Genomic DNA, 13,929 nt, shown 5'->3' on the forward strand with positions numbered 1-13,929 from the left:
GGCCCTAAACCGTGAGGAGTAGTCTGGAAATCAAATGCCGCAAAATGACCCTTGAAATCCTAAAGGTACTCATTGGACTTTGGGCCCCTTAGCGCAGTTAGGGTGCAAAAAAGTGCCACACATGTGGTACCGCCGTACTCGGGAGAAGTAGTACAATGTTTTTTGGGGTGTATTTTTACACATACCCATGCTGGGTGGGAGAAATATCTCTGTAAATGGACAATTGTGTGTAAAAAAATCAAAAGATTGTCATTAACAGAGGTATTTCTCCCACCCAGCATGGGTATATGTAAAAATACACCTCAAAATACTTTATACCACTTCTCCTGAGTACTGCGATACCACATGTGTGGCACTTTTTTGCACCCTAACTGCGCTAAGGGGCCCAGAGTCCAATGAGTACCTTTAGGCTTTACAGGGGTGCGCAAATTTTAGCACCCCCCCACTTGCCAGGACAGTTAACAAACCCCACAAATGACCCCATTTTGGAAAGAATACACAACACGGTATTCCATGAGGGGAATGGGGAGGTAATTGAAAATTTTATTTTTTTGTCACAAGTTAACGGAAAATGACACTTTGTAAAAAAAAAAAAAAAAAATTCTGCTAACTTGTGACAAAAACTAAAATCTTCTATGAACTCACCATGCATCTCACAGAATACTTTAGGGTGTCCTCTTTCCAAAATGGGGTCATTTGTGGAGTCTGTCCTGGCATTTTAGGGTCTCTGCAATCATTACATGTATGGTCAGTATTAGGAGTTTCTGCTATACTCCTTATATTGGGTATACGGGTAATGCACTCTGGGCTGAAAGGAAAAATGAACGGCAAATATACCTTGCTCCACATCAATGGCAGATCTTCCTCCACATCAATGGCAGTGATAACCTCAGGAGAGAGACACACCGTGCCACCCTGCACTCAGGGTGAGCCACCAACTTACTGTATGTGACTGGGCCTCAGAACTTTAGTATACAGCATTATGCCTGTAGTATACAGCAATATGCCTGCCAATATAGATGACTCTGTGTGGCATTAAAGTATCATCATAGGCCCAAAGTAAATCACATATAAACCGTGGGTGTCCACACTCAAGGGAAATTCAAACATGCCGTCTTATATCGCCAACCCAGCACAGATCAGCAATATCAAGCATGGAAACCGATCCTTCTTCCGACTTTTATGCTTACCTGTTTGTTTGGTTTTCAAGCTTACCTCTCCTCCCCCTGGGACAATGTGCGAAATACCACTGAGTGTGTGCCTACTCCTGTGTCTGGAGTTCCCTAGGTTCTAATAGTGTACCTGCTCGTGGTACCTCTCAAAACACTCCTCTAGGCATAGGCCAGGCTGGTCAGGACGTTTGGGACAATAAAAACTGGTGTCAGTCTTTCTTCTAGTACTGCTGCAGACACGACAACGTTTTGCGTTGACCTGGGGTACTCGGAAGCTGATAGACGTAATGCCTTCCATGCAGTCGGCTAGTTGCATTTGGGGGGGGGGGGGGGGGGGGGGGGCTGGCACCTCCTGGATACAGGAGGTCCAGAACTATCTGTTCCTGAAATTGAAGGAAAGATCCAGTTCTCCCAGCCTTACTGTAGAGAACAAAGCTGTTGTAAACTGCCAATTGAATCAGACAAAAAGACACTTTCTTATACCAGCGTCTTGTTTTCCTGGAAATTAAATAGGGCGCTAACCTCTGATCATTGAAGTCCACCCCTCCCATGTTGACATTATATTCGTGGACAAGGGGCTTTTCAATGACCTCAGTTGCCCGTTGGACTGTCGTGTCTGTGTGAATGGTGGACAGAAAGTAAACGTCCCTCTTGTCCCTCCATTTCACCGTGAGCAGGTCGTCAGTACGCAAGGCGGCCCTCTGCCCCCGTTCAAGTATGGTGGTAACGAGCCGTTGGGGGAAGCCCTGGCGACTAGACGGCGCAGTGCTACAGCATCGGATTCCTTCTAACTTTAAGTGCTGATAGAGGGCCACACTTGTGTAATAGTTGTCCACATAAAGATGGTACCCCTTCTGGAACAAGGGTGACACCAAGTCCCACACAACCTTTCCACTGCTCCCCAGGTAGTCAGGGCATCCGACCGGCTCCAATTTTGAGTCTTTTCCCTCATAGACCCTAAAACGACATGTATAGCCTGTGGCCCTTTCACAGAGCTTATACAGTTTCTCCCCATACCGCGCGCGCGCTTTCTTGGGATGTACTGTTTGATGCCAAGGCGCCCGGTAAAGCGTAAGAGGGACTCGCCTACGCAGATGTTCTGTTCAGGGGTATAAGCATTTGCAAATGTTGATGACAGGTGGTCTATGAGGGGCCGAATTTTGTGGAGCCGGTCATAAGCAGGGTGGTCCTTTTTATGACTGGTTTTGTCGTCATTGAAGTGCAGGAAGCGCAGGATGGACTCAAATCGTGTCCTGGACATCAGTGGGGTGTCAGAGGCAAACAATCACGGGACAATCAAAGCCAATCACGGGACAATCAAATACAATTACAGCACAATCGAATCCAATCACAGCACAAGCAAATCTGATGCACTCGGAAGGTGGTGGTTGGAGGTGGTGGTTGGAGGTGGTGGGGGGGAGGGTGGGGTTGGGGGTGGCGGGAAGTGGGGTCTCAGAGGCAATCAAACAATCACGGGACAATTGAAGCAGATCACGGGACAATCAAATACAATTGCAGCACAATCGAATACAATTGCAGCACAATCGAATACAATCACAGCACAGTCAAATACGATGCGCTCGGAAGGTGATTAGGGGGGGTCTGAGGGTGATTTGAGGGGGTGGGGGGGTTGATCAGGAGCCCGCACGGGGCAGACTGAGTCCTGATCTGATGAGAGGCAGTCACTGGGTTACTGATCGAAGATCAGTTAGTGATTGCTGGGGAGGACAGATGTAAACAATGCGCAGGGGATGTAATCAGGAGGGGGGTCTGAGGGCAATCGAGGGTCTGGGCAGGTGATCGGTTGCCCCCGTGGGGTAGTTAGGGTCTGCTCTGATGAGTGGGGGTGCTGAGGGGTGATGGACAGGTGATAGACAGGTGATCAGAGGGGGGTCAGGGGGTAAGCTAGCTGTATACAGATGTATACAGTATACAGGGGGGTAGTCTGGGATGACGTCTGGGGGTGATCTAAAGGTAGGGGGGATCTCAGGGGTAATTAGGAGGCAGTTGGGGACCTAATGTAGGGGATAGCATCGATAGTGACAGGTGGGGGGGGGGGGTTTAGAGGGGTGCAAGGGTGCTGGCAGTGGTCTGCTGGGGGTGATCGGGGGGGGAGGGGGGTCTGAAGGCTGGGGTGGGAGATCAGGGGGGCTGTATGGAAAAAAAGGTGTGGTGTATACTCACTACTGCTTCCTCCTCGCTGGTGGTCTCTGGAACAATGAGACCACGAGGCGAGGAGGAAACATGTATAAAGCACTTTGTTTACCTAACAAAGTGCTTTATACACTGTAATGGGGCGAATTTCTGTATTCCTCCGCCCGCCGGCGCTGCTAATTGGCCGGCGGGCTGGAGGCTAAATGCCCGGCCATCGATCCCCGGCGGAGGATCGCGTCACGGATGACGCGATCGCTCCGCCCATGCCCGTAAAGGGACCGCGGCCTCTGTGCGTATGGCGGTCCTTACGGCTTCCACTTTCCGAACGCCCCTGGGCAGTGGGCGGTCGTTAAGTGGTTAAGTTACCAAGACTGTGCATGTAGATGGAGAAGAGGAGGGGACCGAGGACAGAGCCTTGAGGTACCCCTACAGACAGAGGATGTGAAGAGGAGGCCTGATCTGAATAAGAAACAGTGAAAGACCTTCCAGAGAGGTAGGAAGATATCCAGGAGAGCGAGGTCCTTTATTCCTGTATAGATGAAAGGATCTGTAGGAGTAGAGTGTGGTCGACAGTGTCGAATGCTGATGACAGATCTAGAAGGATGAGTATGGAATAATAGCCTTTGGATTTAGCTGTGAGGAGATATTAGCTACTTTGGTGAGGGCTGTTTCTGTGGAGTGGTTTGGCCGGAAGCCAGACTGGAACTGATCAAGCAAGGGGTTGAAAGTTACCAACTTTGCTTAAAACTTAAAAGCAAGTCAAGCTTGATGTTTTACTCTCGTGAACTATTCAGGAGACTGTCAACAAACTTTTATTTTTTAGGTGATAGGATATGCGTGACAGGCTTCTTTTTTTCGTCCTGAAAACTTTTTGAGCTCTCTCAGATCTTGATATCAATACCACTGACATCCTAGCAGCAAATTGACACTTGAAAGCACATATTTAATTAGTGTGAGATATGCCTGGTGGAAATGAAAGAACCGTTCTTATTAAAGTATTTATTTAGATTTAGACTTGAAGAACAGCATAATATTTTGTTAGTGACGAGATGAAAATGGAGTAGTGCTTTGTCTGTGTCTATGTTGGAATATATATTAAAAGAATAGTAAAAAAATAGAGAGACTAGATATTATTAGCTGATGTAATAAATCCTGTTGCGGTATGTGGTCACGTGATGCAGGACAATGGGCATAGAACAGTTGCTGTTATAAACATGAGAAGTGTTGGTCTGAAACAGATGTCCTCTATTTTACCCTTTCTGCAGATTAGGTGAATGCTGCGCCTAGTAGTTTGAGTGCCGCCATAGGCCACAATGGAATTAGCGGCAATGCTGGCGACGGGAGTAAATTGAGTGCTGGAGTGTGCTACTGTAGCCAAACTACGGCTAGCTGATTTGACCAGCTTTACAGCTCCTCTAATAAGCAGCTTTACAGCCCCTCGGTTAAATTGCGACTTTGCAGCCACTGTAGCTGCTGTAATTAGTGGCTTTACAGCCACTCGGAAAAATTGTGGCTTAATGGCCACTTTAATTCGTGGCTTTACAGTTGCTTGTGAAGGGAGAAATGTTTAAGACTGTAATCTTCATATAAACCATTCAGTGTCAATGTGTTCAGTGTGTCAATCCATCTAATTTCCCGTTGTAACATCATGACCTTCAGATCAGAAACTTCCTGCAGAGTCACTCACCCTTTCCAGCACACACAATCTTAAATTGCTCACATTATGTCCATAGTCAGCAAAGTGCCTGCCCTAAGTAGAATATTGCTGCGATGCTCTTCCAGGCATGGTCTGATCACCCTAGTTTTCTGTCCCGCATAATCCTTCCCACATGGGCATTTAAAAGAAAAAGATTGATGCAGTAAAGAGGTCTCTCAACACCACAGAAGAGGCTCCAGGCTTGGTGACTACTGATTGTTCTTTTTGGAAATGTGTTCTACGCTTTTTTGCAAGTCAAACCAGCAATCACACATACATACAGGTAGTCCCTGGTTAATGAGCGAGATAGGGACTGTAGGTTTGTTCTTAACCTGAATCTGCCCATAAGTTGAAACACCGTGCCATCGCTGTCCCTCCTATGCCCCAGTGTGCCTCCAGCAGCCACCTTTGTTTTCCCCATGGCTTCAGTATCCCCTCTGTCCTCCCACGGTCACCTCTGTCCCCTCATTGTTCTGCATCAAAATGTCATTTTACTGGTTTAAAAGGTGATATCAAGAAAACTACCACAGTAAGGACATTAAAGCACACCTGAAGTGAGAGGGATATGAAGGCTGACATATTTATTTCATTTTACACAATGCTCATTGCCTGGCTGTCTTGCTGAGCCACTACCTCTAATACTTTTAACCATAGGCCCTAAAAAAGCATGCAGATCAGGTGTCTGACTGGATTGGCTGCATGCTTGTTGTAGGTGTGTGGGTCAGATCATACTGTTGGCAGAAAGATCAGCAGGATGCCATGCAACTGGTATTGTTTGCAAAAGGAAATACATATGACAGCCTCCATATCCCTCCTAGTTCAGGTGTACTTTAACTTTCCTCTGTCTCTTTCAAATTTTGTGGTGTGTTCTGCGGCGCCGCATTTTTTTTCTCTCCCTTAATGTCGGAGCAGTGTTTTTCAGCGCTGCTAGATTTGGGCGCCTCCATAGAATCACTCCTATTGCAGCGCTCAGTGAGTAACGTCGGCGCCGTCAGAAGACTGAGCCGAGGTTGCTTAAAAACACAATAATTCGGCCTCCAGCAATCACCGGAAGCCGAATTATTTCATTCCCCCACTATCCATGCCGGCCTGGAGGGGGAATAGTAATTAAAATGGCCCGGACTTGTGCAGAAGCAGGATCAGCCATATAACAGCTGTATCCTGCGCCCAAGTCTACCGGTGCCGACTTCAAATGTACTCGTTAATGTGCCTACTCCAACCTGGCATCCTATACAGAGTGGGTGCAGGTAGCGTTTATACTTACCTGTTCTGGACACTGGATTGGCTCTCCTTCAGCAAGTGACCACCTCTTAGCCCTGATCACATGATATGACATGGGATCGAGAGCCAGAGGATGGTGTCAGTGTTGTAGTGCTATTCATTGGTGGAAAAGAGTCTTCCACGACCCCTCTTCCATTACCGAGCGGCGATGCAAAGTTGACCTGTCAAATCATGTGATCATGACCCAGAAAAGGTTGTCAGCATTACAGCGGTCACTTGTTGATGGAAGAAGAGAGCTGATCCAGCATCCAGAACAGGTAAATGTGAACACTCCCGACAGCCCTGCCCAAAGTTATCTATAGTAAGGTAACTTGGGTAGGGCTGTTAAAAAATATAATATATAGAATCTCTCGATCCTTCCTCTTTGTGTCAGTGCTGCTATCAGTAGTAACTATATCTAGTATTGATAATACACAGCCAACCTGTAAATGCCACTTTTATTTAATGGTAGCAAGGATGACCCCAAGGATGAGTTCTTATCAATCAGGGAAGCATGGCTGTATTAGTCTCTGCACACACTGGATGAAACTCTGCATAGGCTGCAAATAACAACCACCTCTGCCAAGAATATGTTTACAGCAGAATCTGCCACCTGACGCCTCCCCCCCCCCCCCCCCCCCCCCCCTTCCCATGCATTGTCCTCCCTACTTACCCTGCCTGCGTGACATCTTTCCCCTTCATACTTTGTAAATTAAGGATTCTTTGTTACTGAACTAGATGCTTGAAAAACCCTATTCACTGCCTTTGGAGACTTGTACTTAGTTATCAAATTTTTATGGCATTGCAAGATCATGTTGAGAAGAATTGATGTTTGTTACATGCAATGGCCCACCCAGTCTATGATTGTAATTGATAAATGTAGTGCAATGGTTTGTGATTAGCATTAGTATATCCTATTTTTGTATGTAATTTGATACATTGTTTTCTCTTAATATTTCAAATGGAAAAAGGAATACAGACTTCAGGAGGTACAGAATGAAAATGAACGCCTTGTGGAGGAAAATTCAAGACTCTGCAGCACAGCAAAGTGGGCAGCCAAAGTGAGCAGTATTTCCTACATCTGCTTGTATAATATAGCTTTTCATTGTGGCAGCCTGAGTGATGCTAAATCCTTTCTTGTAGATTGAAGCTGAAAATGTTGACTTGAAGAGACACTTAACTGAGGTGACTGAACAACGAGATTCTGCCCTTAAGGAGAATCACAGACTGCTAAGCAAGCTGGAGAACTTAGAGCAAGTGCTGAAGGTTTGTATTAAAGCAGAATGGAAAATTAAACTAGATGTCAGGTATGCATTGTATAAAAAGCACCATATGACTTTAAGCTTAAGCGGGATCATTCTCTTAGTTACCGCAATGTAGGAACCTTATTGTACAGTTCAATTAAACTAAACTGAAGTTTATGGGTTGCTAACTCTAGTGTTAATTGAGGATTTATGGGTTGACCGCTACAGATTGTGAGCTCTTTGTGTGGTATTTATGATACTGTTTTGAGCAAGGAAATATTGTCTGAATTAAAAGTAAGAGTACTTAGCATTTTTTTTTCCTATTTGACTTCCAACCCTCCTTGGTTTTGGGTCCACCCACTTTTTTGGTTGATGCTTGGGGTTTTCACTTTATTCTGAAATGACACGTGACATGGCCTGATGCCCATAACTGCGGTAATATTGCTGTGCACAGACCACACACGGAAATATTATCCTTACTTCCGCCAGCAGTGCCACCAGTTAAGCTATAAGCATGACCCACGGTAATCAAGTAGCGCAACCGTTGCTATGATAACGCACATTACTGAGTGGTACCTTTAGTAACACTCTTAACCATAGCAACAGTGACACTATTCGAGTACCACGTGTTGCGCTCGTAGCGTAACTGGCGATACTGCTGGCGGAAGTAATGGTAATATTACCAAGCGGTGTGTGCACAGCAATATTTACCGCAGTTATGTGCATCAGGCCCATGATGAAATAAAGATGGGTAAAGCTAGTACTAAGGGCTGGGACCTTCTATATTTAAAATCACTATATAAAAACACTAGCATTTTTATAAAAAAATTTTGCACCTAAGAATTGGCACTTTCTGGAGAATAAAATCGCTCCAAAAATGCTGCAGGCTGTGCCATTGTGATTTCAGAAAAACAAAATCGTACCCGTGGAATCACCGTCAAAGGCTTGCATTTTTTTTTTGCACTGGTCACTGGGAATTTCTCTGAAACAGCTGCATCAAATAGGAAATGGTTGTGAGTAACATCCCAGTCCACGATTGATCTTTACTACCAAGGAAACATCTGCAATAGTTAACTTAGGATTTAATAAGTTTAGGTGACCTTATGCTCAAAACTGGTCACTCCAAAAAGGACATGAAGTTGTCGCTTGAATGAAAGACAATTTAATCATATACTCCACGAACAAATCACAACGCGTTTCACGGGCACAATCCCGCTTCATCAGGCATTAAACATGGAGTATCACACTACAAAATGACAGAGATGACAGCATATCAGAGCGCTAGACATGTATGGTTATATAATATGTATGCATAACAGTGTTATAGTATAATATAGGAGGATATGGAAAAATCCAAGAGAGGGCTGGTAGATATTGGTGGTTGACATACAAAATAAAGCGGAGAAGAGGTTCTACAGTGAGGAGGTGGTATGGTAAGTTTAGGAGGTGCACTTCAGTGTATGTTGGTAGCAGGGGTATGTATGTGGCATTGCAGACATGTAGTCAAAGTAATGATGTAATAATACAGTATATAGACCGGGGGGGGGGGGGTTGGGTTATAGTATATAGGTAAGTAACAGGCTGATTTGGTAGAAAGGGGTGATATAATAAGAGAAAATGGAGGGGGAGACAATGACAGGAGAATGCAATTATGGGGAGGGTACAAACTACAAGGTAACATCAGTAAAACGTAGCAGGGTGCAAGCAAAATGCAATGTAAATAAAATGAAATACAGCAGGATTTTTTACTTACCGGCTCAAGGTCCAAAACACGCTTGGCACCTCTGTGCTGTTGTGCCGGCGTGAGACCTCTTAAATAGCCGTAGTAGTGAATCGGTTCCGATTGAAAAGTAAACGCAGCAAACATTATTATTATTATTATTTTTTATTTATATAGCGCCAACATATTCCGCAGCGCTTTACAAAGCACAATAAGATGACAAGGGGAACATAGATATACTAACAAATTGTAAAACAGTTCCAAGCAGCACAAATATTGTGGCAAAAACAGTAAACATTAGGAGGAGGACCCTGCCCTTGCAAGCTTACAATCTAGTGGGTAGTGGGGGACACATTAGGTAAGGGGGTAAAAGATGGATGAGGCAGTGACCCTTTGCCTCTGATTACATTGTGTCAAATAAGTAAATAAGGGCTATAGAATGTTATAAGCTTGTCTGAAAAAGTGTGTTTTAAGAGTGCGTTTGAAGATGTCCAGGTTTGGAGCATGACGTACAGGCTGTGGAAGAGAGTTCCAGATAAGAGGTGATGCTCGTGTAAAGTCTTGGATGAGAGGAGGTGATCAGCTTAGAGGCCAGGAGAATTTCTTGGGAGGAGCAGAGGTTGCGGGAGGGACAATATCTTGAGATTAGTGAGGAGATGTATGGAGGAGACAACCCGTGGAGGGCTTTGTATGTTAGAGTCAGGAGTTTGAACTGGATCCTCTGGGTAATAGGTAACCAGTGGAGAGAACGGCATAGTGGGGCTGCATCGGAAGAGCGCGTGGAGAGGTGAATGAGGCGGGCCGCTGAATTTAGAAGGGATTGGAGAGGTGCTAGCCTTTTTTGTGGTAGCCCACAGAGCAGGGTGTTGCAGTAGTCTAGGCGGGAGATGATTAAGCCATCTATGACCATTAAATAATAAATGCAGTAACAGTTACCCCGGACACCAGAAAATACACGCAATGGGCAACATGTCAGCACAAAATAAATGCAATGCGGGCAACATGTCAGTACAAAATAAACGCAATGCGGGCAAACATTTCCGTAGGAAATAAACGCAATGCGGGCAAACATGTCAGTACAAAATGAACGCAATGCGGGCAACATGTCAGTACAAAATAAACGCAATGCGGGCAAACATTTCACCAGAAAATTAACGCAGTGCGGGCAAACATTTCACCAGAAAATTAACGCAATGCGGGCAAACATTTCACCAGAAAATAAAGGCAATGCGGGCAAACATTTCACCAGAAAATAAAGGCAATGCGGGCAAACATTTCACCAGAAAAGAAAGGCAATGCGGGCAAACATTTCACCAGAAAAGAAAGGCAATGCGGGCAAACATTTCACCAGAAAAGAAAGGCAATGCGGGCAAACATTTCACCAGAAAAGAAAGGCAATGCGGGCAAACATTTCACCAGAAAAGAAACGCAATGCGGGCAAACATTTCACCAGAAAAGAAACGCAATGCGGGCAAACATTTTACCAGAAAAGAAACGCAATGCGGGCAAACATTTTACCAGAAAAGAAACGCAATGCGGGCAAACATTTCACCAGAAAAGAAACGCAATGCGGGCAAACATTTCACCAGAAAAGAAACGCAATGCGGGCAAACATTTCACCAGAAAAGAAACGCAATGCGGGCAAACATTTCACCTGGAAAAGAAACGCAATGCGGGCAAACATTTCACCTGGGAAAAAAAAACGCAATGCGGGCAAACATTTCACCTGGGAAAAAAAACGCAATGCGGGCAAACATTTCACCTGGAAAAGAAACGCAATGCGGGCAAACATTTCACCAGAAAAATGCAATGCGGGCAAACATTTCACCTGGAAAAGAAAGCATTTACTCACCTGGCAGAAGTCTCCGGCCTCTGGCGCGCTGCTCCCGGGACCATCTTGCTGCTGATCTTCTCTCCCGCACTGACAGGGCTACGGCAAGATGGCGCCCGAAGCCCTGTACTGGAGACACAAATAGTCTCCAGTACAGGGCTCCGGCAGCCATCTTGGCATAGCCCTGCTCGCCTGCCGGTGTCAGAACACCGGAAGACAGTTAGGCTGGAGCGGGGCTGCGGGCATGAGTATAGAGTGCCCAGAGTCCCGAGGCCGGGACGTCCCGCTGCTGAAAGCGGGACGTTTCCCGGGACCTCATGCTGCCTAGGACAGCGGACCCCGTATCCGGGACGCGTCCCGGGCAATCCAGGACGTCTGGTCACTCTACTATAAACTATAACCCAACCCCCCCTCCTCCCCCCGGTCTATATACTGTATTATTACATCATTACTTTGACTACATGTCTGCAATGCCCCATACATACCCCCGCTACCAACATACACTGAAGCGCACCTCCTAAATGTACCATGCCACCTCCTCACTGTAGAACCTCTTCTCCGCTTTATTTTGTATGTCAACCACCAATATCTACCAGCCCTCTCTTGGATTTTTCCATATCCTCCTATATTATACTATAACACTGTTATGTATACATATAATATAACCATACATGTCTAGCGCTCTGATATGCTGTCATCTCTGTCATTTTGTAGTGTGATACTCCGTATGTTTAATGCCTGATGAAGCGGGATTGTGCCCGTGAAACGCGTTGCGATTTGTTCGTGGAGTATATGATTAAATTGTCTTTCATTCAAGCGACTACTTCATGTCCTTTTTGGAGTGACCGGTCCACCACCGCCACCCGAATGTTTTAAATCTTTTAGCATACTTTTATCCTTTTGGCACCTCTGTACATCCCATTGTCAAAGTTTTCCACCCTGGTGGAAGGGTGTTACACCCTCTTTTCCGTCTTCAGAGAGTGACATCTTATTCCTGAGTGGGGACAGGTCTAATCTTCCCACCTGCCTTTACAGTGGTTGCCTAAGAGGTAACCCATGCTTGTGAGTATAATACTTATCATTGCCTCTCGTGGTTCCAATACATACTACACTATACTGGGCTCTCGGTTTCTCTATTTTATGCTCAAAACTGGGTTTCTGCAGTGAACATGGCCTAGGGCAGCAAATCTGGTTATTACACCTAATGAGACATGCATGATTTGTTCCTGGCACCGTGTTACTCTGTCCCTGAACCTAGGAGTAAGTTGCTAGCTGAATAGCATGATTGGTAGGGGGCCTAGACTAGACCTGGCACACATTAATATAGTGCAAATCTGACCAAAAGCCTGTCTCTACTGCCGGATCCCTGGTAAGATAGACTGTTTAGCTGATCATAAAAACAAGCTCCAATGTCAGTAAGGCTGGGTTCAACTGTGGGCCAGATTTATCAAGAGTGTCTGAGACAAAATGCTGGTAGGTTTGTAGAACTCCATGCAGAACTGTCTCAGGTGCTGTTTCCTTCCTAAACTGTTCTAAGTGATGGGGGGCTAGAACAGTGTCTCAAACAAACAAACACAACAGCGTATGACTTAAACATCTGGGACATGAGCAGCCCAGGCTGTAATTACTTTCCTAAACTTCCATTCTTAAATAATCACAATGTCTGCTCTGTCTTTTACACACATTTTTAATATGCTCTAAACAGTCAATTCTCCACACACTCGTCCACAATTCCCCTCCTCTAATTCTAAACAAATAAACATCACCAGGGTGAAGGGGAGCTCACCTCAGTAACAAATGTGTGGGTAGATGGCAGTAAATTAAAAAGGAAGCTGTCAGTGTAAACCTGCTCTGCGCAGTTAAGAAGTGGTATTAGCCACTTCTTATTCAGGGACAGTTCTGCGCTGTTCTTAATCTAAGGAAAACTCTGAGGCAGGGAACACACTTGACAGTTTTCGTACGCGTTTTCTGCACAGAAAAACTGAGAACTCATGTTAATCAATGGACTAGTTCACACTTAATATGTTGTACGCGCGCAGAAAAAAAACTGCCATTCTGCATCAGGACTCTGCACATTTTGTCAGTTTTCTCTATAAATTACATCAGCAGCTGTGAAAAAACGTGCGCGTTTTCCTGCTTGGAAACACACTTGGTGTGCAGAAAAAGTATGCAGGAAAACGCGCGCAGAAAACTGAAAGACAAGTGTGCTCCCTGCCTCAGAACTGCCGCAATCTCCCTTCACTTAAGAAAGCATTGGGAAGCTTCTTAACAATGTGCAGAACAGTTCCCGTTGCTGGTAAGGACAGTTTAAGAAGAAAAAACTGTCGGTAATGCTTTGATAAATCTGGCTCACAGTGCTCAGTTGCATAACGCACACATTGCAATGTGTGAGCTGCAATGGAGATTGGACATAAACTTTAATTCAAAGCCTGCATGCAGCGAGTTAGACTAACTTTATCCGGTAAAACACAGAAGTGTGAACAGCCCATAGAATTGTATGGACAGTGAGTTGGAAAATGGAGCTAAAACACAAGAAACATAGGGCTTGATTCACTTCTCGGTGATGACTCCTATCACGGCCGCGCTAGCATTTACGTGCGCCACCGCGCGTGAAAACCCGTGATACGAGTTATCATGGTTTAGTAAATCAAACCCATAGTGTGAAAAAGCCCTTAGGGCTGGTTCACACAGCAGAAGCTTTATCTAAGTGTGTATGCAGCCCTAGGCTGGGAGCACACTTGCTGCTTTTTGTGTGCGTTTTCTGCACAGGAAAACTATGAGAACTGTGGTTAATCAATGCAATGGTGCACACTTGCATGCATTTTTCCCATGCAGAAAAAAAAGTTGACAGC

At 45.3% G+C, this 13,929-nt stretch overlaps 1 protein-coding gene across 4 annotated transcripts in view; it reads left to right on the forward strand.

Annotated features, from left to right (window-relative positions):
- Positions 1-13,929, forward strand: part of TSPOAP1 (TSPO associated protein 1) — a 259,480-nt gene that overhangs the window by 163,756 nt on the left and 81,795 nt on the right. For all 4 annotated transcript variants that reach the window (XM_068270047.1, XM_068270048.1, XM_068270050.1 and 1 more), the window contains 2 exons: positions 7,254-7,343; positions 7,426-7,548. In XM_068270047.1, coding sequence (XP_068126148.1) covers positions 7,254-7,343; positions 7,426-7,548 — 213 coding nt within the window. The remainder of the gene's footprint in view (positions 1-7,253; positions 7,344-7,425; positions 7,549-13,929) is intronic.

Source organism: Hyperolius riggenbachi, chromosome 2 (assembly GCF_040937935.1).
Source record: "Hyperolius riggenbachi isolate aHypRig1 chromosome 2, aHypRig1.pri, whole genome shotgun sequence".
In the NCBI taxonomy this organism is placed as follows: domain Eukaryota; kingdom Metazoa; phylum Chordata; class Amphibia; order Anura; family Hyperoliidae; genus Hyperolius; species Hyperolius riggenbachi.